Source organism: Myotis lucifugus, unplaced genomic scaffold, assembly GCF_000147115.1.
Source record: "Myotis lucifugus unplaced genomic scaffold, Myoluc2.0 scaffold_732, whole genome shotgun sequence".
In the NCBI taxonomy this organism is placed as follows: Eukaryota; Metazoa; Chordata; class Mammalia; order Chiroptera; family Vespertilionidae; genus Myotis; species Myotis lucifugus.
This window is the reverse complement of record NW_005871780.1, coordinates 161,797-185,394: the sequence shown is the minus strand read 5'-3', so window position 1 is coordinate 185,394 and position 23,598 is coordinate 161,797. Positions and strand designations below refer to the sequence as shown.

At 36.4% G+C, this 23,598-nt stretch overlaps 2 protein-coding genes across 5 annotated transcripts in view; one reads left to right on the top strand and one right to left on the bottom strand.

Annotated features, from left to right (window-relative positions):
• The first annotated feature begins 30 nt into the window (after nucleotides 1-30).
• Nucleotides 31-23,519, top strand: FAM92A (family with sequence similarity 92 member A). 2 transcript variants are annotated; one of them, XM_006105896.3, is made up of 9 exons: nucleotides 31-157; nucleotides 589-823; nucleotides 3,445-3,513; nucleotides 4,501-4,602; nucleotides 7,691-7,696; nucleotides 8,960-9,064; nucleotides 14,581-14,694; nucleotides 20,333-20,452; nucleotides 22,504-23,519. In XM_006105896.3, the coding sequence occupies exons 1-9, from the start codon at nucleotides 66-68 to the stop codon at nucleotides 22,591-22,593; spliced, it is 933 nt and encodes a 310-aa protein (XP_006105958.1). In that variant the 5' UTR covers nucleotides 31-65; the 3' UTR covers nucleotides 22,594-23,519. The 2 variants fall into 2 exon arrangements, with proteins under 2 accessions (XP_006105958.1, XP_023602560.1); XM_023746792.1 differs by lacking the exon at nucleotides 20,333-20,452.
• RBM12B (RNA binding motif protein 12B) overlaps nucleotides 1,347-23,598 on the bottom strand; it is a 34,408-nt gene continuing 12,156 nt past the window's right edge. For 2 of the 3 annotated variants that reach the window (XR_001346050.2, XR_002827006.1), the window contains 2 exons: nucleotides 9,691-9,728; nucleotides 1,347-1,470 (listed from right to left, as the gene is read on the bottom strand). The gene's annotated coding sequence lies outside the window, so the exon portion shown is untranslated. The remainder of the gene's footprint in view (nucleotides 1,471-9,690; nucleotides 9,729-23,598) is intronic. The other variant, XR_002827007.1, reaches the window with a different exon arrangement.

The following is a 23,598-nucleotide window of genomic DNA, read 5'->3' as shown; positions in this document are numbered from 1 at the left end:
CGGCAGGACGCGGCGGCGCGCGGGGCGGGCTCTCGGGCTTCCGCTGCCGCAGCTCGCGCCCGCGCATGCCCGGGCCCTTCGGATCCGGTCGTTGGGCCCCGGTCCAGGGTCCCGGTGGTGTGCGAGGCAAGATGCTGAAGCGCAACTTGGAACACCGGTAACCGCCCGAGCCCCCGCTGCCCAGGGGGGTCCCGCCCGCGAAGGCTGGGTGCGGGAAACGGACCCTCTCTCCGTGGGGCCTCCGCGCCGAATTCGAGCCTCGGCCGGCGGCGGGGTCCTGCACGCGGCGCCGTGGGGCCTACCTCCCCCGATCGCGGGAGACCCGGTGGCAGCCGGGCGACCGGGCTGAGCGGCCCATGCAGCCGCCACCCGCTGCGATGCGGCCGTGGGAGCCCGGCCTGTTCGTGCGCCCACTCCGGCGGGGCTTTGAGGCCGGGCCCGAAGGGGGACGGGGGACCTAGCGGAGGGGGATCCGCCTCGGAGAAGCTGCAAAACGCCCCGGGAATGTTTGCCTGTCAAATTAACGTGGAGATGAAGCCATCTTGTCCCTATTGAGAATGACTTGCTTTGTGTCACCTTTTCCTCTAGGGATGCTCAGACCAGACAACTGCAAAATGCCGTCACCAACGTGGAGAAGCATTTTGGAGAGCTGTGCCAAATATTTGCTGCTTACGTGCGCAAAACTGCCAGACTGCGAGACAAAGCAGACCTCCTGGTGAATGAAGTGAACGTGTACGCCGCCACAGAGACCCCAAATTTAAAGCAGGGCCTGAAAAACTTTGCTGACGAGTTTGCCAAACTTCAGGATTATCGACAAGCAGAGGTATGGGGCGCGGTCACAGCGTCATTGTCAGGAATGAGCCCTGAAGTAGGTGGATGAAGGAACCAGGAACACTCCCTTGATGACAAACCTACCTTGTCCTGTCTGTGACACTGTGTGAGTCTATTAAAGGGAAGCTTCCTGTTATTTTACCATTCTCAAACTCAACTTTAGGGTGTCTTGAAATCTAGACTTTCCCCATTTCGTTTTCCAACTTTTGGCCAAGGAGGAGGGTCTTAAACATAGTGTCCCTGGGGAAGAAGAGGAGCAGGACTTGTGTCTTGTGGTCAAGTAAGTGTAAAGTATGCCTGGAGATGGACGATGTGGGGATGGTCATGTAAGTAAGTAAGTAAATGGACCAGAGATCTCCGCTCTTTCTTTGCTCAGGGAAGTTGACCAGTGTTCCACTGAGGGGGAGGGAGGGGCACTGCTTTATATCTTGAATGCAAGCCAGCAGTGAGACTTTGTGGTATGAAATTGTTTTCCTCCCAAAAGCCCATTTTTTTTTCCTTTAATACCTCACAAGCACTTTCACTTATATTTATTTAGGTTTCAAGACACAGGTTAACTTGTCAGAAGTTGTCCAATTGGAGCTGCATTGCTTCTTTGGCCCTTTTCTCCTTAGTGCTTTTGGTCTTTTTTTCTAAAGCCTAAAACAGAAATTTAAATTATAAAACAAAAAAACAATGCAAAAACAAAATGAGTATAATCATTTTTGAACCTATAATTGCTATTCATACAGAAATTTGAGTAGTTACGTTTGGGTGTACTTTTTTGGAGAGCTGTTGAGTTTTGTCATATACTTCTGTAATCAACAAGCAACTCTCAGTTACACATAACTAACTGGTGACTTACTATTTCAGAAATAATTTATACTGACAGATAACCCTAAAATCCCTTGTTAACCAGTCATTTCCATGTCCTTTTCTAGAAACCCTTTATGCTATTTGTCAAATAGCAAAGTGAACTGATTCACATTTGTTCTCCTTTTTATTTCCCTTGCTTACCAAATGGTGGAGGTGCTAATGAACAAAAGGTAGGCAACAAAAAGGAGAACAGAAAAAAGCCTTGGCTAACCCTTCCACTGAGTAATCAGTGTATGGATTATTCAAAATGGTATAGACCAGTGGTCGGCAAACTCATTAGTCAACAGAGCCAAATATCAACAGTACAACGATTGAAATTTCTTTTGAGAGCCAAATTTTTTAAACTTAAACTATATAGGTAGGTATATTGTTATTAACTTAATTAGGGTACTCCTAAAGCTTAGGAAGAGCCACACTCAAGGGGCCAAAGAGCCGCATGTGGCTCGTGAGCCGCAGTTTGCCAACCACTGGTATAGAAACTATCCTGAATATTCATGGTTTTGACTTTAGGATTCCTAACACTGAAATGCTCAATGAGAACTTGATTTCCTTTGTTTTTCCTAAAATCTTTTAAAATGAAACATTCAGATACATTTTATTTATAAAAGCTGAAGAAAAATCAATATGAAATGTACTCACTGATTATCTATCTAAACATGTATTATCAATAAAAGCCCTTTTCCTGCTACAAAAGTAATACTTGTTTTTAAACAGTTAAATACATGTCAGCTGGTATTACCTATCCTGGAAAAGAAAATTTTAATGTCCAGAAGTTATTTTTCTTATGCTATATACTTGCTTTTAAAAAAAAATCCATTTCTTTAAGAATCTGTTAGTAAAAGAATTGCCCAATATGTGATAAAAACTATAATGTTTCATAAGTGTTTACCATACAGGTGACAGCTCAGGAACACCTGAGACCATTTATATTATTCCCTACGCTTTGATGATTGATGAATGGCTTCCCAGAAAAAATTGCAGCTAATACAGTGGTCTCTAAGCTTTCTTGATTTTGAGGTTTGTGTTGCTTTAAAAGTTTCCAATATGCTGTATCTTTCAGCTTTGCTTTGCTTTTCTTATCTGGAAGATTGGGCTATTACATTTTGGAGAATATATACTTAAAGTACCCAACACTGTGCTTAAACACACTCAAACTGGTAACTGTATTAAATTTGAGATGTCTTGCCGCTGGTGTGGCTCAGTAGTTGAGCCTTGACCTATGAACCCGGAAGTCATAGTTCAATTCCGAGTCAGGGCACATGCTCAGTCCCCAGTCGAGGGGCAGGTAGGAGGTAGCAATCAATGATTCTCGCTCATTGATTGATGTTTCTGTCTTTCTCTGCCTCTCCCTTCCTCTCTGAAATCAATAAAAAATATATATTTTTTAAAAATTTAGATGCCTTAAAACTTACCCAAAAGCTACTTACTGTAAGGTGCGAAAGCAATACAGAGATGGTATGGCAAGGAGGAGCTCCTTGGAAACCTGAGGGATTTTCTTGTCATATCGTGCACCAGGTGATTTTCGGCTTTAATTGTTACTGTACAGCTTACCAGTTTTTTAATGTGTTTAAGTTTAGATTCTGAGTCTTATCAGTTCTGGTGATTACTGAAAATAAGTTAAACTGTGACATTTTAATTTGAAAAAATTTTTAATTAGTCTGTATAGTAATTATTTTTAGGATAAACAGCACAGCTTTTATTTCAGAATTGAAATTCTGATCTATGTTTCTTTTCAGTTATATTTTATAATTTTAATAGGTTGAGAGACTTGAAGCCAAAGTAGTTGAACCATTGAAAGCTTATGGAACCATTGTAAAATTGAAACGAGTAAGTAAATTCATTCTTTTTCTACTATTATTAGGTATCCTAGCAAAAAGTATAAGATTCCCAATAATTGTTCTTTTAATAAAAAGTACAAAGTAGTGTTTAATCATTTTTTATACACTCTGAAGAGCTATTTCTTAGAACTTTGAGAATAAAAAGATGTTTTTAGTGAGCTTACTAAATATACCACTGTAGCAACATAAATATTTTGTTTATTGTGGATACTTTTAATATTTATAGTCATGAAGACTATATGAGCAGAAATTATTTTACTAAATACATATGAGTTTATACTTTTTAGAGCAGGTAATAAAATATAGACTAAAAATGGGTATAGCAAAATTCTATTTTTTAATTGAGGTATAGTTGACATAACATTAGTTTCACGTACACAATGTAATGATTTGATAATTGTATATATTGTGAAATAATCACCACAATAAGTGTAGTTAATATCTCTCACCATAATTACAATTTTGTGTGTGTGTGAATAGGGTTTTAAGGTCTACTCTCAGCAGTTTTCAAATATGCAATACAGTGCTATTAGCTATAGTCACCATGCTGTACATTACATCCTCAAAGTTCTATTTTGTAAATAAACTTTATTGAGGTATAATTTACATGTAATAAAATTCTCCCGTTTTAAGTCTAAATTGAATTTTCACAAATGTGTATATATAACTACTATCAAAATTATATATATATATGTGTGTAAATATATATGTGTATATATATGTATATGTATCTGTGTTTACATGGTTATAATTTTGCATTGAAATTATCTGGTCATTGTAATTTTGAGAGGATATTAAAGAAATACATATGTGTGCATTGTCACATACAGAGATACACACTAATTCTGCAGCAGTAATTCCTGTGGTAATGATGCCTGGATCAAACAAGACCATTCTCCCATTCTTAAATCAGAGTGTATGTATTTTATTTCTAAAATCACAGGTTATTATTAACAAAAAAAATGCCTATTTGCAGGATGACCTCAAAGCAACATTAACAGCAAGGAATCGAGAAGCCAAACAGTTAACTCAGTTAGAAAGAACACGCCAGCGAAACCCATCTGACCGACATGTTATTGTATCCTTTGAATTTTGATCTTTAAAAAAACATTTTGTAAGGTATGCAGTACAAAAGTAAATGTATATGGAAATTATGCATTTCTACTTTTAAATGTGCAGAGAATCTAAAAAATAAAAGCATAATATGCAAATCGACCAAACGGCCAAACAGCAGAACGACCATCAGGACGAAGCCACAGCTGCGGGGGCCAAGGCTGCGAAAGCCTACTCTTGCACGAATTTCGTGCACCAGGCCTCTAGTTTGAATATAATGGTCGAAAAGAAATACGCATTCATGAATTTCCACAATAAAAATTAGATTATTTTAAAGAGAATACACTACCTAATTCAGTCCCCTTATATTGTTTTTCACAATAGGTAGTCAAAAAATAAAACACTCATAAATGTAGATGTTTTTATAAAGAGTACAAGATTCTGAGATTTTTTTTGAATGATAATGACTAAATATTAATTATAAAATTAAAGATCTATGATTAATTATAATTTAGCAATGCCATCTGCCCTGTTTTTTAAAAAGGAAAGGAAAAATCTTTTTTTTTGCCAAATAATACCCTTTATCTTAAAAAACAAAACAAAAACACTGTATGAAACCATAGTTATGACTGCCAGTCAAAATCCTGAGGAGATTTAAAGAGTATAATTGATGGCCACAGCTGGGCACAAAGTGATCTAGAGAGGAGTGTCTACTGTAACAAAGTTCTTCTGTTAGAATGACTGTTTCTTAAACTGGATTGTGCCTTGTTCATGACTAAACAAAAGAATAGAAAATTGCCAGCAACTGGGATAGGTGCAATTGTATAGAAAGTACTAATTTATCCCACTGCTTCTTTTTCCCATTTCTTATGTCTCCTTCCTACTTCCTTAAGGTTTTTACTGCCCAGCTCAGCCAGAAACCACCTGAGGAGTGGCTCTTTGGGGTCACTTGAGGTTCCAGAACACCTCCATTTCTGAGGGGAATCCCTTGAGCAGTGATTTGGGGCTACGCCAATTGCCTGGTCCTCCTTCCTTTGGACCAAAGGTACATATGCCCAACCTTGTAATAAACAATAATGGGCAGCCACAGGACTGGGACTACCCATTGGCGACTAGGACAGGAACATCTAGACCAGTGATGGCGAACCTTTTGAGCTCAGTGTGTCAGCATTTTGAAAAACCCTAACTTAACTCTGGTGCCGTGTCACATATAGAAATTTTTTGATATTTGCAACCATAGTAAAACAAAGACTTATATTTTTGATATTTACTTTTATATATTTAAATGCCATTTAACAAAGAAAAAATCAACCAAAAAAATGAGTTCGAGTGTCATAGGTTCACCATCACTGATCTAGACAGTACTTGAGGCTTAAGATCAACGAACTAGCGATAATAGAGGCTGTGTTTTAAGTAAGTCAGACAAAGAATGCTAGAAAATTTATCAATGACAAATAGGGACTAAGGCAGAGGCCAGGGGATGTCACTAGTTTTTAAGAAGTCAGAGGTCAAAATTTTGTTGTTTGTAGAAGAGTACATAAAGGCAGAAAAAAAAAGTCACGTCTGAAATCCTGAGTGGTTGGCAAGATTGAGTGAGGGACATTAGTATTGACACTCAACACAGAAATGAATCTATTCCTAAAACACAGATGCTACTGACTTAAATGCTGTTCTTTAAACACTGCTGTGGAGGAAATAATCTTGTACCATAGATAAAGCAGGTCTGCAGATTCACATGGGGAGAAAAATGCAACAACTGAATAGCTTATTGCTAGGTGAATTGCTATGCTCACTGGGAAATATCTGTGAATCCAATGGATTTTGACAACCCCAGACAAGAAAATAAAGGACAATCTACATATAAATGTATTTGATGTAAATATATATGTAAATATATTCAATCATAGCATAATAGAATATTAATCAGGATAGGCCCTTAAAATATATCAGACTATTCTAAAGAAGCACATTAAAATCCAATGTATATATATAAAGCTATATATATAAAAGCCTAAGCAACCGAACCATAGTGACCAGTCGCTATGACGTGCACTGACCACCAGGGGGCAGATGCTCAAGGCAGTGGCAGCTCTCCCTGTACTCGTGCACTGGGCCTGTAGTGTAAAATAAAACAGCGTAGCTCTGGTACAAGAGGGTAAGGTAAAGAAGAATCCTAGGGCTCTGCCTCCTCACTCCCTAAGACCCAAGTGCCTTCTAAACAAGATGCCTGGATCACAATTTGAAAAACACCAATCTGACTCACCCCTTTATACACTGTTTTGCACTCATGAGATATAATGATATTCATAAAGTCATATCGTATTTTAATTAAAACCATTTCCTACTCAAATTAGTATAGGATTTTGAAGAATTTTCAACAAAAAGAAAAAACAGATCTATATCCTCTTTGTTAAAAATAGCTGTGTAACTTTGGGCAAGATGTTACGCTGGAATAAAAGGATTTGAGACTTTAAGAAATGAAGAGTAGTTGTTGGGGGGTGGTAGATTAAGATACTGATTCCCAATAGCTTCTGCTTCCCCATTCATTCCTCCTTTTGCCAAATCTACCTACCCTTCCAAAATCTAAAAGGAAACTATCAATAAGTGGGAAGGGGAAAGACGTGAATCAAAAGAAAGTACTTACAAGTAAAGAACTGCCTGAATCACAAATAATACTAAGAAGTTAGTCCGCTTGAAACTCCCATTAGTAAACGTTTAACATACATCAAATAACTGTAAGAAATTTTTTCATTCTAATGAATCTTCTGGGGAGCTCTATTTCACTTTTGAATTTCCTGTGATGAAGTTATATTTTTTAAAATCCCGAGCCCAGTAACATAGAATTGTTTTTGGTTACTAGTTATGATTAAAGTTAAAAGTTTGTGTATTTTTTAAAAATTTTACAAACACATAGGTATAAATGAATATATTTTTAAATGCTTATTATCTTGAAATTGTTTTTAAATTAACCTAATTGTAAGAGTATATAATCAATAGTTATAATTCATGTATAATTGTAAGAATATATAATTCTTTAAGAGTATATGATTTTAATTTATTGAAAAAAAACTGTTCTCTTTGAAATGTATTTTTTCCTTTATGACAAATTTCAGTCACAGGTGGGTAATAAAGTGGTGTGTCGAGATGGATCCTTAGAGTAAACCATTTTACTTATTTCAATTTATACATTTTCTGAAAAAGAAAGCAAGGGCTAAATGTCAATATTATGTGTCAAAAATGGTGGCAGATGCAAATTTTCCCCATGAATTAACTATTAAATGATTATATGTGATACTTTTGAGCAATTATATTACTAGCATAGGAAATAAAACTTTATTAAAAAGAACTGAATAAGAAAATTGGTCTTTTTTTTTTTAACATATTTTATTGATTTTTTACAGAGAGGAAGGGAGAGGGACAGAGAGTCAGAAACATCGATGAGAGAGAAACATCGACCAGCTGCCTCCCGCACACCTCCCACCGGGGATGTGCCCGCAAGCAAGGCACATGCCCTTGACCAGAATCAAACCCGGGACCCTTCAGTCCGCAGGTCGACGCTCTATCCACTGAGCCAAACCGGTCAGGGCGAAAATTGGTCTTTTAAAATATCTATGTTACTGTTTAACAAAAAACTTAAATATCTTTGGTTAATTGTTGTCTTTGAAAGAGATGCTTCTTTAAAAGAAATACATGATAAGATTGGAAATGTTCTGCACTTTACAGAACTGCAGCCACAGGCTATATATTGCTATTGAGCTCTTGAAATATGACTAGAGTAACTGAGAAACCAGATTTTAAATTTTCATTTAATTTTAATCAATTTAAATGTAAAGAGCCGCATGTAGCTAGTGTCACCATTGATTGTACAACACAGGTCTAGATAGTATGAGTACTTATTAGAGTATATGAAGTAAAGCATTAAACTTGTCATCTAATTTATTAGTTATTGGTATATATAGTATTTCATGTAATAAGCACTAACTAATAGTAACAGTGTAATATTGTCAGCTTATAAGAATATACAAATAGAAACTCAATATAGTATATATTTTACTCCACCTGATTAGAATATTACAGAATTAGAAATATAGTAAATCATCCAAAGGTGATATAGGAGGGAAAATGATTTAGTAGAAAGAAAGGGAGTTTTGTTTTCTTTTGTTTAAGATCATGAATCATGTAACTTCATAGATTTAACTTTATTCTGCATGTGCTTTTTATGTAGATCATTTTATTTTATGTAGCAAAAAATATTATCAGACATTTATACTGTTAGGCCAAAAAGCCAATACTGCAATGGTAGTATTTACAAATTGACTCAAATTAATGGATTCTGACTTGATTTTTTTTTCCAAATCTTTTGTTGGGCAATATTTTTGTAGGCAGAAACCGAATTGCAGAGAGCTACAATGGATGCTACTCGAACAACTCGTCAGCTGGAGGAAACTATTGACAATTTTGAAAAGCAGAAAATAAAGGATATAAAGGTAATAAAGTAACTGTTAAGGTTCAAAACATGTTTTCTAACCTTTATATTTTATTTAAATTTATGAAAAACTTAAATTATTGATTTATTTTTGAATTACAGTTGCCATTCAGTGGTATTTTATATTAGTTTTGGGTATACAGCATAGTGGTTAGACATTTATATAACTTACAAAGTGATTCCCCCCCATAAGTCTTGCAACCCGTCAGATACCATGTATAGTTATTACAGTATTATTGACTACATTCCCTAAGCTGTACTTTAAATCCCCATGACTATTTTGTAACTGCCAATTTGTACTTTTTAAAACCTCCACTTTTTTTACCCAGTCTTCACCTTGTGGGATTGCAAACTGGTGCAGCCACTATGGAAAACATTATAGTGGTTCCTTAAAAAATTAAAAATAAAACTACCTTATGACCCAGCAATTCTACTTTTGGGTATTTATCTGAAGAGATCCAAAACACTAATTTAAAAAGATATATGCACCCCTATGTTCATTGCAGCATTATTTACAATATCCAAGTATAGAAGCAGCTTAAGTGTCCATTGATAGATGAATGGATAAAGAGGTGGGAAATATATACAATGCAATAATACAATCCATAATAAAGAATGAAGTCTTACCATTTGTGACAACTTGGATAGATCTAGAAGGTATTATACTAAGGGAAATAAGACAAAAAAATCAAGTATCATATGATTACACTTATATGTGAAATGTAAAGAACAAAATAAACAAAACAGTAACATGCCAAACCGGTTTGGCTCAGTGGAAAGAGCGTCGGCCTGTGGACTGAAAGGTCCCAGGTTCGATTCCGGTCAAGGGCATGTACCTTGGTTGCGGGCACATCCCCAGTGGGAGGTGTGCAGGAGGCAGCTGGTCGATGTTTCTCTCTCATCGATGTTTCTAACTCTCTATCCCTCTCCTTTCCTCTGTAAAAAATCAATAAAATATATTTTTAAAAAAACAAAAACAAAACAGTAACAGACTTATAGAGAATAACTCACTCCGAGTGTGTGTGAAAAAAGATACTTAAGAAATCTTATATCAGATGTTACTTTCTTATGGAAAAAAAATGGTATAAAGGGGCTACACATCCAACCGGAGACCAGATATTCAATTTTTTATGTTTCAGGCACTGTTCCAGGCACTTTATATAAATTATCTTTTAATTCTTACAGCAACCCCATGAGAATGAGGTGGCATTATCCATATTATATAAAAAAATTAGCAGAAGTATAAAGTAACTTATCCAGAGTATAGACAAAATTTGAACTATAAACCAATTACGTATTTTAAAAATCTGTGCTTCCCATTATAATAAAAATACACTATTATTAAAATCTTTATAGCATAAAGCTTTCTAATAACTACACATTTTCAAATAAATAAATAGGGCAAGGATAACCAACCATGTAAACTTGCATCCATCATGATAAGGTGTCACAAGAATTGCCTTATTTTATTGTAACACATCAGTCAGTTTGAAACCTTGAGGATCAGAGTCCAGGCATCTTGGAAAGATTTGAGGATTGCTTATGACCATATTATGTCCTTTAATACAAGTCATTTGATTTACTGCGGATTTTCCTGGAACAAGTATTTTTGTCATTTTACAACTATTAACAAAGAAACATCCTGCTCTCAAAAAGTTATGTTCTTATCAATAAGCATTTTTTGCCACTTAATTATATCATTCTTCTCTACAATCTGTGAAACAAAATCCATTTGCACCTTTAATTTCTTTAATTCCCTGCCAGTGTCAAAAGAGTTCAGAATTTCAGTTTCACTGATAGCCAGGTTCTGAGGTCTCCAGTTTGGTCCCGAGGACCAAAAACCTTTATTAAGCCTCAATTCAGGCTTCATTCTGCTGTGTAATGGTAGATTGCTACGTATGACAAGCATCTCAGGAAGCTGCCCTGAGACAAATGTCTTTACTGAGATGGGAGAGCAGGAGCAGGATAGAATAGTTTGGCTTTAACCTAAAAAGTGAGAACGGAGACTTGTGAGGTGTGCCTGATTCCGCTGCCACTTACGGGCTTCCTCAGTGATGGGAATCTAATTCCTTTCTCTCACCAGTGCTCCTCAGGCCTGCAGACTTTTCCTTCACACATGGCCATCTGTGTCTCCGATCTTTGGGCTCACTTGAGTGTTCCACCTGCATGCTGATGACCTCTGCAGGTTTTTTTGTTTTGTTGTTTTGTTTTTTTAATATATTTTATTGATTTTTTATGGAGAGGAAGAGAGAGGAATAGAGAGTTCTTAGAAACATCAATGAGAGAGAAACATTGATCAGCTGCCTCTTGCACACCCCCTAATGGGGATGTGCCAGCAACCAAGGTACATGCCCTTGGCCAGAATCAAACTTGGGACCTTTCAGTCTGCAGGCCGACGCTCTATCCACTGAGCCAAACCGGTTAGGGCTGCAGGCGTTTTTAATTCCCTGAGCACCACCAATCATAAACAAAGCAAGAGTGAGTGCAGTATTCCAACTGCAATTTCTAATACCTGGGATTTCCTAAAGAAATAGGACATGGAGCGAGGGACTGCACAGTGGAGGGTGCACAGAGAAGAAAAGGGCTTCCAAATTTTTCTTTGCCTGCTGTATCATGCCCCTGGAAGAGGGAAGGCTGGTGGTCACACACTCAAAAAAGGACATGAAGAAACCCCTTTCTAAGAAATTCATACACCATGCAATTCACCCATTTATAAAGTGTTTTATGTTTTCAGATCTGTGCAACCATCACCACTCAATGTTAGACCATTCTCACCATCTTTGAAGTGAAATCTAGTACCCTTTAGCTTCTACTGCCCTGCTCCCCCCGTAGTTCTATCTCAGTCCTAAACAACCACCTCTACTCTTATGTCTCTGAATTTGGCGATTCTGGACATTTCATATGAATGGAATCCTAAAATATATGATTTTTGTAACTGGTTTCCTTCACTTAGCATAATGCTTTCAAGGTTCATCCATATTTGTAGCATGTGTCGGTACTTCATTCCTTTTACAGCTGACTATTCCGTTGTATGGGTATTGCCACATTTTACTTATCCACTCCTCAGGTGATGGACACTGGGTTGTTTTTACCTTTTGGCTATTATGGTTATAAGTCATCCTAGTGAGTGTGGAATAGGATTTCACTGTGGTTTCGATTTACATTTCCCTGCTGATGTTTATTAGCTATTTAGTTTATCTTCCTTCAAGAAATGTCTATTCAAATTCCTCACCCATTATTTTAATTGGGTTGTCTTTATATTATCCTATCCTATATAATAAAAGGATAATATGCAAATTGGTCACTATGATGCACACTGACCACCAGGGGGCAGATGCTCAATGCAGAAGCTGCCCCCCCACCCCACCCCCGCCCGCAGGGGACCAACCTCTCAGTTCCTTCCCCCGGCCGGCAGGTTCCGATTGCCCAATGGCAAACAGGAACCAGGGGTGGGGAATGGCGGGCGCCGGGCGGGGGGGGGGTACTGGCTGCCAGGGAAGATGGCCCTGATCGCAGGCTAGTCCTAGGGATCATACCCATGAACGAATTTTGTGCTCCAGGCCTCTAGTATTGAGTTATAAGAGTACTTTGTATAATCTGATACAGGTCCCTTATCAGATGTTTCAGATGTATGATTTGCATTATTTTCTCCCATTCTGTGCCTTCTTTTCACTATCTTAATGGTGTTCCTTGAAGCATAACTTATTTTTAATTAGTCTGTTTCATTGCAATAGGATTTATATGCTAGTGTTTTAACTTAATGTGAGTTGAGAGTAGTATCTCTAAACAGAATTTTACCAGTAAAAGTTCTCAGAACAGACTTCTCGGGGCGTTTTTGTTTTACATACATTTGACAGTCCAATGTATGTTTTTCTTTTGTTGCTCATGCTTTTAGTGTCGTGCCTAAGAATCCATTGCCAGATCTGAGATCATGAAGATTTATCCCTGTTTTCCTAACCGTTTTTAGTTTTTATTATTTCATATCTTTGATCCATTTGAGTAAATTTTTGTATATGGCATGAGCTAAGGGTTAAAACTTCATTTTCTTGTATGTAACTGTTCAGTTGTCCCAATACCATTTGTTGAAGAGACGATTCTTCCTCCAGTGAATAGTTTTGGCACCCTTGTTGATCTTTTAAATATTTAAATCAGTTGATACAGTTTTGTTTCTGGACTCTTGTTCTCTTTCTTTGATCTATAGGTCTATCCTTATGCCAATACCATACTATCTTGATTAATTAGCATTACTTTGTATTAAGTTTTAAAATCAGGGTGTGTGAGTTCTTCCTCTTTGGTATTTTTTAAAATATATTTTATTGATTTTTTACAGAGAGGAAGGGAGAGAGATAGAGTTAGAAACATCAATGAGAAAGAAACATCGATCAGCTGCCTCCTGCACACCCCCTACTGGGGATGTGCCCACAACCAAGGTACATGCCCTTGACTGGAATCAAACCTGGGACCCTTCAGTCCATAGGCCAACCCTCTATCCACTGAGCCAAACCAGTTAGGGCCCGCTTTGGTATTTTTAAAGATAGTTTTGCCTACTCTGGACCTGTTGCAATTCAGTATGAATTTTAGAATTAGTTTGTCAGTTTCTATAGGAAGTCAGCTGGGATCTGATAGGAATTACATCAAATCTGTAGATCAGTTGGGGGAATACTACCATTTTAATCCATGAACATGAGATGTTTTCCAATTATGTGAATCTTCCTTAATTTAACAATGTTTGTAGTTTTCTCAGCCTATGGATTATCTCACCTCTGTTTAAGTCAACATGTACATCTTCATTCTCTTTGCTTATAATATTCCTTGTCATAAGTTGTCAACATGTTCATAGAGATTACCTGCACAGTTTATTTGTAAAGGAAATACTGTTTCCAGCAAGAACATAGTACAATGAGCAAGAACTATATAACTTCTGAAGACTCAGATTCAAACCTCAACATTCCAATTGAGCAACACTGGGCAAGTGATATATTTCTAAGCTAAAAAGCTTTATGCAAATGTATAATGCTATTATCAGTAGTAGAAATATCGTTATTACCACATAATTCCTTTGTTGTTAGAGAATGTAAATAACATAGAATAAAAAAATATGGTGGGATGTAATTCCTGTCCAGAAAACATTCTATTGTGTAAACATCAGTTGTAGTTGCTAAAATACCAGCTTCAGAACTGAGCTGCTTTACCTAATACTTATAGGCATGTGGCAGCAGTACATAATGGCATACATTTAACTCAGAATATTTTTTATTACAAATGTCAATTACAAGGCATAAGTAGAACTGTCTAAAAAAATAAAAGGTAAATAAATGGTAAGTTAGGAAATATTTTGCATAATTTGAAGGTTTTGCTGCAAAAGGTCTTGTAACTATTTTTCTTTGCCCTGTAGTAAAAAAATGATACCTCTGTATTCCATAAAATGGCAAGACTATATATAGAACGGAATAACTTCAGAACATTCACAATGCAATTCTTATGATTGTTTCAATTCAAATCTTTGTGTTTTTTTAGACTATATTTTCAGAATTTATCACTATTGAAATGCTGTTTCATGGAAAAGCTTTGGAGGTCTACACTGCTGCCTACCAAAACATACAAAAGATTGATGAAGAAGAAGATTTAGAGGTAGGATTTTGTCTATTAAGCTTAGTACTTCTATTAGTATCGACATTTTTAAAAGAGAGCATTAGTTTATTTGGGTAAAAACATCTTAAATCAGAATTCTACAATGGTTAATGTGTTAATTTTGTTATTGTACTGAATACATAGCAGTTCCAAATAGCTGAACTCGTATGATTTTTTCTCTTTATTTTTAACTTTTCAAATTAACCACAGTAAAGTTCTAAGAGACAACTTATTAATACCAGTAAAATATAATCTAAATAAAGCCATTACATGAAAAAATGCATCATTTTAATATAATGGTAATATAAGTCATTTAAGTGTGCTAAAAGCATTCATTTGAACTAACATCTGAGTGTTTACACCATGCACAGTACCCAAAGCTTTATGTGCATTTTCTCATTCACTCCTTAATCCTGTGAGGTAGGTGCTGTTATTCTCATTTTAGAGCTACAGAAACAAGTTTCAGAGGCTTTAAATAACTTGTCTATGGCCACTTAGCTAGTAAATAGCAGAATCAGGATGCTAACCAGTTTTCTAGGACTTCATCAGTAAGCCATGAAATAAACATAGGTATATATATAATAAATATAGCTTGCTTTGTACCAATAGTGAAACGCAAATAAATCTGATTGGCCAACTAACGTTAGAGCAATTAAATATCAAAGCTTGGCTACAATAAGCATATCTGAAGAATTTATGTATGTCCTACCCTCTTACCTTACAAGGGGAGTGGGAGGGGAGGCACAAAAGTATTTTTGCTAAAATAGATAAAATATTTGAGACATACTTTGTACATATTATATCTACAGTAGAAGTGAAAAAGGCCACGCATTCTCAAGATATAACTAGAATTCTATATTAAGTGGTGAAATTTGGGAGTGTCTGCCATTTGACAATTTTGAGGATTCCCCCAATTTCTTTTTTACTAACTTAAACTTTTACAGGTTTTATACTACTCCACTGGTCCAGGAAATTTAATAGAGTAAAGCCAGAGTATATGAAAAAATGTACATGGGGTTTAGTTCATGTAGTTTTCCAATGCAAAATCTATTTTGTTATTCATACATGACCATATTTATATTTACTGTTTGTCAATAGATGGCTTCCTAAGTGTCCATTTCTTCCAAATACTAAAGCTGTTTCTTAGTTTTCACTTCTTTTCATGTCCTATGTTTTTAAAACTAGGTTATCAAGCTTTTACCTGTCATTTGTGGAATAAAATAGCAAGTGTTTACTTTGGACCAGCTACTGATCTATGCACTTATTTTAATCCTTACATCAACTTTGATAAACTTTGTCCTTTCTATGGATGAGAAAACCAAGGCACAGTGAGGTTAAGAAACTTCCCAGGGGTTCCCATAGCTCGGATCCAAATCCAGTACCCTCATAATAGACACTTCTTATCCTCTCTATATTATACTGCCAGAAGCATGTTTCTTCCTGAGTGACATGAACCATTAGAAAGTGGGAAAGTGATATTAAAATGCTGCATTGAGTAGAAGGTTCAGAATTGACCCCCCACTCTTCCTGTGAGACTGGAGCCCCCTTTACAAATATTTTCATTCTCCTTTTTCCAATACCCTTGACATGCCATTTAACTGGCACTAAAGTTCTTTAAAGACCTTTGGACCCCAGGATTTTCCTCATTCCAGAGGTCCTAAGATACATTTTTGTCCCACCACTTCCTTTACAACTTCTCTTACCACTATTTTTAATCAACTAGATAGGTAGCTTGTGGGAGGAAGAGAATCATAAAAAAACTAAAGTTCTCAGGGCTGTGTGGTAGATGCATCATGGTAGGTGCATTTTTTAATATCACTTTCCCACTTTCTAATGGGAAAATGTTAAGCAAGTTAATTTTTCCACACTTCAGCATCCTCATCTCTAAAACAGATTCTTATGGCACTTACCTCATAAAATGCTTATTCAACAACTGTTTACTGAGCACCTGTTATAAGCCAGGCACCATTCTAAGTGCTGAGGATTTAGCCTTGTAAGTTGGAAATGGTCTGACTAGAAACTTAAAAATCTACCATGGAGTTCAGACAATAAAAAAAATATACTGTGTAACTAAATTTTATAATGTGGCCAGTCTCATAGAGAAAATATACAATGTGCTGTGAGTGAAATGTGATGGAGGATTCTAAACAGTCTGAAGCATCGAAAGAATGATTTAATTAGAAGCTTGAGGATGAGTAGAATGACTGGCAACAACTTCTAGGCACAGGGAGGATATACAAAGGTTCTGAGGCATGATGAATTATAGATATAAACTATTACTATTATGCCATACAGAAATTGTGGAGAAGAAGGGACAGTAGCCTGGGAGAGTTATAGGACCAGGGGAAGTAAAATTATATCAAACGGATACTGAGAAGAGGAAGTATCCTTTAAATGCAAGGTTTCTTGGAAACAAGTAGAGAAAATATGCAGAGAGGAACAGAGAAATTACTTCATCTTCTTAGGTAGTCCATGCTTTATGAGAACCACCACGACTTATTCTGGCAGCACCTAATTTTTCGCAGTTAGGCATCTAGCTATATCAAACCATCTTACCTTATTTGTACTTCACATAAAAAGTACTTACAGGCCCATTTTCTCTGTGCAGTCACTTCAGAGCATATTCAGATCTTGAGACTCACTCCAAGAAGAGTTCTTGGACCATATTGGAAAATGCATTATTGCCAGTAAATCTGTTGTTTTGCAGTAAGATTAATATTTAACTGGCTTAAAATGTTATCCCAGGGATGTATATTGTCTTCTACTTCCTACATTTTACTTCATTTTGCTAGAAAAGTTTAAAAAATAATGTTCTAACAAAAATATATCCCTTCCAAATATTAGTTGGTAAGTCATCCAGTTTTATATCGCACCGGGATGCCAGTGTTCCATGTCTGGCACCAAAATACAATTGGGTCCTTGGTAACCTGCAAAATAACCTAATTAGCATGCCTGAATTTCCCTAAAACACATTCCTTGATTCCTTCTGTGTTCTTTATTTCTGGTTAAAGAAATGCATAGATATCCTCTAGTTGGGTTCTCCTTTTCCCCAAAAAGTTCAGAATTAAGTTTATGTTATCATTAATTTACCAGGTCGCTGTCTTCTGCTAGGAAAATTCGCAGATAAAACAGGGCTCCTTCAGGGGTGGGAACCCTTTTTTCTGCCAAGGGCCATTTGGATATTGATAACATCATTCACAGGCCATTTAAAATTATCAACTTAAAAACTAGCCTGCTATATTTGGTCAGGCATTTCATTAACTCACCCCTAATGCCTTGGCAGGACCAGACCAAATGATCTCAAGGGCCTTATATAGCCCGTGGACCAGACGGTCCCTACCCCTGCTTTAGAAGAACTTGAAACTAGTGGAGACATACATAATTACAAAACAGTGTGATGAAAGCTGTACTGAGTATATGAACAGTGGGAGCTACTGGCTAGAGAATAGGGGAAAGCAGAGATGGAATTTGACTTGGCTTTTGAAAGATGAGTAAGTTTTCTGGAATTCCAGGATGAGAAACCAGCATTGCAGAGTCAGAGTTCAGCATGTTCTGCATGCAGGTATATAGGCTAGAGCAGGGGTGGGCAAACTTTTTGACTCGAGGGCCACAATGGGTTCTTAAACTGGACCGGAGGGCCGGAACAAAAGCATGGATGGAGTGTTTGTGTGAACTAATATAAATTCAAAGTAAACATCATTACATAAAAGGGTACGGTCTTTTTTTTTTTTTAGTTTTATTCATTTCAAACGGGCCAGATCTGGCCCGCGGGCTGTAGTTTGCCCACGGCTGGGCTAGAGTGAAGAGTGATGAGTAGGTTTGGGTGATCTGAAGCCTTGGATGTCACCTAAGACATTCTGACTCTGGGTAGTCAGGAGCCACAAAATTTTTTTATATAAGAATCATATTTTGGTCTTTAATAAGATACTTCTAAGTAAACCATAAAGAAAAATGTATAGTTAAAAATTAAAACAGAAATAGCTCAGGTGGCAAATTTAGGGAGAATGATGCCCAGCTTCTAGCTCAGTCTACTAAATTTGTGGTACTGTCTTTCATTATAAAGATAAATCTAGAGATATACTGTCCAGTAGATTAAGCATGTGTGGCTATTTAAGCTTAAATTAAAATTAAAGGCTCAGAGCTACATGCCGCCTTTTTGGACATTCTGAAACAGTAAGCATTTCCATCATTGCAGGAAGTTCTAGTCAACAGTGCTGGTCTAGGAGAACAGAAGGCATTGGGTGTACAGATACAACTGTCAGAAGAGAGTCCATAGAGAATGGTGGAAGGGGAGCCATTAAACACTGCAAATAAGATCTTTCAGAGAAAGGTGTCAAAAAAGGAAATGTCACCCTGACTAGATTGGCTCAATGGATAGAGCGTCAGCCTGAAGACTGAAGGGTACTGGGTTCGATTCCGGTCAAGGGCACATGCCTGGGTTGCAGGCTCAATCCTCAGTTGGGGGCGTGCAGGAGGCAGCCAAGCAATGATTCTCTCTCATTGTTGATGTTTCTCCCTCTCCCTTCCTCTCTGAAGTCAATAAAAGTATATTTCAAAAAAAAAGGAAAAATAGCCTAAGGGAAACTGTTTAAAAATATTTACAGTGTGAGATGTGAAGGAATAGGGTAGCTGGCACATGAAGAGTGTAGCAATGGCATGCATGGAAGGTTAAGTTTCAGTACAAGGTCAGTGAAAAGGACAAAAAGATAACTAGTGATTTTGTTGGCAAGAGCAATTTCAGCGGAAGGTGAAAGCTTAATTGTAGTTTATTGACAAAAGAATGGAGAAGTAGAATATTTGAGAAGTTTCTTAAGGAGTAGTTATATCTTGAAGTGACTAAAAGCAGGAGAGGGGAGAAGATTGATCTTGAACTTGTTTGCTGGGGAGGGAATCTGTGGAGAAATAAAGCTTTTTGTTGGTTTGGTTTGAAATTTTGGACAAAGGAAAAATGTACCTTTGAAAGAATCAGAATATTTACTTTAAAAAAAAGATGGGGTGAAGTTAAGGAAAAAGGGAGGGAAGTTGGAAGAAATACACATCTGATAACCTTACCCATCAGTCTGCATGTTAGAGAAATGGGGGAAGAGAAAAGATACCGGTAAGGAGGCTTAAGGGAGTGGTAAGATTTGGAACCACAGAAGTTAAGGAAATTATGGAAGTTAAGGAAAATTAATTTGAAGTTAAGGAAAAAGGACTGAAAGTAATGGCAATCCAGATCCTAGTGAGACTGGAATCCATAAATTATAATGGTTCCAGTTTACTCTGATGTGCTGTACTACAGTGAAGTTAAATTGATAAGAGTCGAGTTGAGGACCAGCAGAACAGAGAGAATCAAAGGGGAGACTTGCAGCCTTCCTACTGGATTGCATATTCTTTGAGGGTAGGCACTTGCACATTTTCCCAGGAAAATCACTCGAATGTTTCAGGGCTCATCATCACATATGGTTCAAATAGATTTTTTTAGCCTTCATCTTTACAACTTAAAATATTTTTGGTATTTTCGTTTTAAATGTACAATAAGTAATAGAAATTTTGTACCAGGGAATTGGGGTGGGTGCTTTTAAAAAATAACATGTAAGAAGAATTTAACATGGCTTTCTAGATTTCCATTGTTTAATATCTCCTTTCATTGTAACAGGTTTTCCGAAATACTCTGTATCCACCAGATTATTCATCTCGTTTAGATATTGTAAGAGCAAACTCAAAGTCACCACTTCAGAGATCACTGTCAACTAAGTGTGTATCTGGAACAGGACAGGTGAGCTAGAAACCATAATTTAAAAAGAATTTGAGCCGCTGCCTTTGGAATTGTTCAGTACTAAAAATACTTCCCTTAAGTCATATGACCTCCTATAACTACCCTTTCTTGTACTAAGTGCAGCTCTGTTATTTCCTATATTATTGTGTATATTATAACACATAATATTCTCTAAAGCAGAACACTTCAGAGCAAAGGTGGAAAGGACAGGAGAATGCTAATCTAAATTTGTTCTCTGGTATAGTAAGAAGAGCAAATTCTGAAGTCAAGCTGCTTAAGGTTTAAGCCCCACTGTCACCATTAGTAATTATACCTAAAAAGGGCTTTTCCTCAACATTATCATAGATCCAGCACAGGTCTTTAGAGAGCCAATTTTCCCATTTCTTCCATATCCAGAAAGTCTAAATTGCCTGGTATATAGAACATGAAGAGGTCAACCACCTTTTTCTCTAAAGGACCACAGAGAAAAATAATAGATTTTGTGGGCTACATGGTCTATGTTCCTCTATCCCAACTAAGAGCAGCCATAAACAATACATTTTTAAAAATCAAGCCCTAACTGGTTTGGCTCAGTGGATAGAGCGTCGGCCTGCGGACTAAAGGGTCCCAGGTTCAATTCCGGTCAAGGGCATGTACCTTGGTTGCGGGCGCATCCCCAGTGGGGAGTGTGCAGGAGGCAGCTGATCAATGTTTCTCTCTCATTGATATTTCTAACTCTCTATCCCTCTCCCTTCCTCTCTGTAAAAAAATCAATAAAATATATATATTTCTTAAAAAAATCAAAATGGTCCTGACCAGTTTTGCTCAGTGGGTAGAGCATCAGCCTGCAGACTGAAGGGTTCCAGGTTCAATTCCAGTCAAGGGCACATCATTGATGTTTCTCTTTCCCTTCCTCTCTGAAATCAATAAAAATATTTTTTAAAATAATTTGAAAAATAAAAATGGCTGTGCTGTAATAAAACTTTATTTTTTAAAGAACAGGCAAACTGGGCCATAGCTTGCCAATTCCTAATTGAGAGAGCTGTGTTTTCATATCTGCCTTCAGAATTTAAAATTGAGCAAAATATTTTCAAAATACAACTTCTAGGTAAATTCGACCCAGTACTTTTGTTTTCATCTGACTCTCCTCTAAGCATTTGCTTACTACTTTATATTCATGCATCTCTCCCCTTAAACAACTTACATTTTTATGATTCCAGCATTAAGTGCTATAAACAAACTAAATAAATTTAGTATTACAGTACATATAAAGTTTTGTTTGACGTACAGTTAATGATGCTACCCAAGTTAGCTAACATCTGTGTAGCACTTTAGCTATCCCAGGGTTTCTCAACCTTAACACTATACCGACTTGGGGCCAGACAACTTGGTGGTGGAGGGGGTAGTAGTGGCCTGTGCTTGTAAAGATGTTGAGCAGCATCTCTAGTCATTACTAACAAGAGACTAGTAACACACACACACCCAGTTCTGACAGTGAACAGTGTCACCAGGCATTGCCGAATGTCCCCGAGGAGGTGTAATCACTCTCAGAAAGGTTTGAAACAAGATGACCCAAGTGATAATACTAAGGACTTGATGCTAAGTGATGAATTCTGTTTATCAACTCATTCCATTTAAATCACACTATTTTTAAAGTTTAATATTTCAGTTGCCTTGTTGAAATACCCTTGTTTTTGCTATCCCTTTGATCATTCTCATTCAAATACCTGTTTTGAAACCCAAGAATTGTTTAACCTAAACTTATTTTGACATTCATAATATACTGAGACTATACTTTTTTCTGAAAGTATTTTATGTTATTGAAGTACTGGTATCCTACTGGAATGATTAATTTCACATTTTTATTCAAAAAATAACAAGCAAAAAATCTTTTGACTGTTCTTTACCTTAAAATACAGTAATTCATAGGGAATTTTCATTACTAAAAATTATTACTTACATTTTTCTGAAATACTTGTCCTATGTACCATTCTTTGTAAGGGCACATTTAAGATACCAAGCATGTAAAAATATTTTTAAGTTAGAATTCTTTAAAATGTGCTTTTTAACAGGTACCCACTTGTCGACTAAGAAAGGATCAACAAGCAGACGATGAGGAGGAAGAGGATGAAGACTTAGATGTAACAGAAGAAGAAAATTAATTTTCTTAAACTTCACATTTCCATTTTTATCTTAAATGCCTTGGAATCCAGAATTACTAAATTGTAAAACTTTATACTGGCTTGATACAATCAAACTTCAAAATGAAATCCTTCTAGTAATGTAAAATAAATTTATGTTGACAAAAAATGGAGGCTTTAAAAAACATTACACACCAGTCATTTCAACATCCTGTCTAGTGGTATGTGATCATTTTGTATAGGTTCCTTTTTTTTTTTTTTAAGACTATGTATTTTAAAAGTATTTCGTATTAATGCACTATATATACCTAGTTGAGGTTGCAATAGTAAATAGGTGACAAAAAAGAAAAATATTTAACAATTCCACTGGCTTCTCTTAGGTTAAAACACAAATTCCATTCCATTAAGCCTTAATCAAAAAGACATCTTTTTTTCACTTTTACTAAAACCTGAAATTCCTTCATTTAATACATAAATTTACTTTTCAACAAGAGTATAGTCACTCTTGATTAAAAGTAATGGAAGTCTAGGGTATCAGTGTTTTACAACTATACATACAGTATATATTTCAGCTTTATAAAGAAAGCCACATTCAGCCTGATTCTGGTTTTAAAGCAAAACTATCATACTAAAGTTGTGGTACTACAACTTCTAGGAACCTGTAATTTGGTGAAATGTTGCTATGAAAGCATCATGGAAAACCATAAATCATTAAACATTCTATGAAAAATGCTACCAAATTACCATCTAATAAAATTGTTTTAAAATTTCACTTATTCCTGAAAAATTAAAAGTTTAATCAGAGCCTTTCAGTATGCTGCTGCTTTTGTTTCTTTGGATAGGACATTGTACTTTATTTCATGAGTCCCAGTCCGGAATATAAAAACTATGAAATTTATAGTCATTTGGGAAAACTACAGAAAAATAAAGACTTTCTAGAAAGCTTTTTTGACTGTTATTCATGGTTCTGTTAACAAGGCACTGCTTCTTGAGAATAGTCCTATGTGGTAAAGTTACTTCAGAACT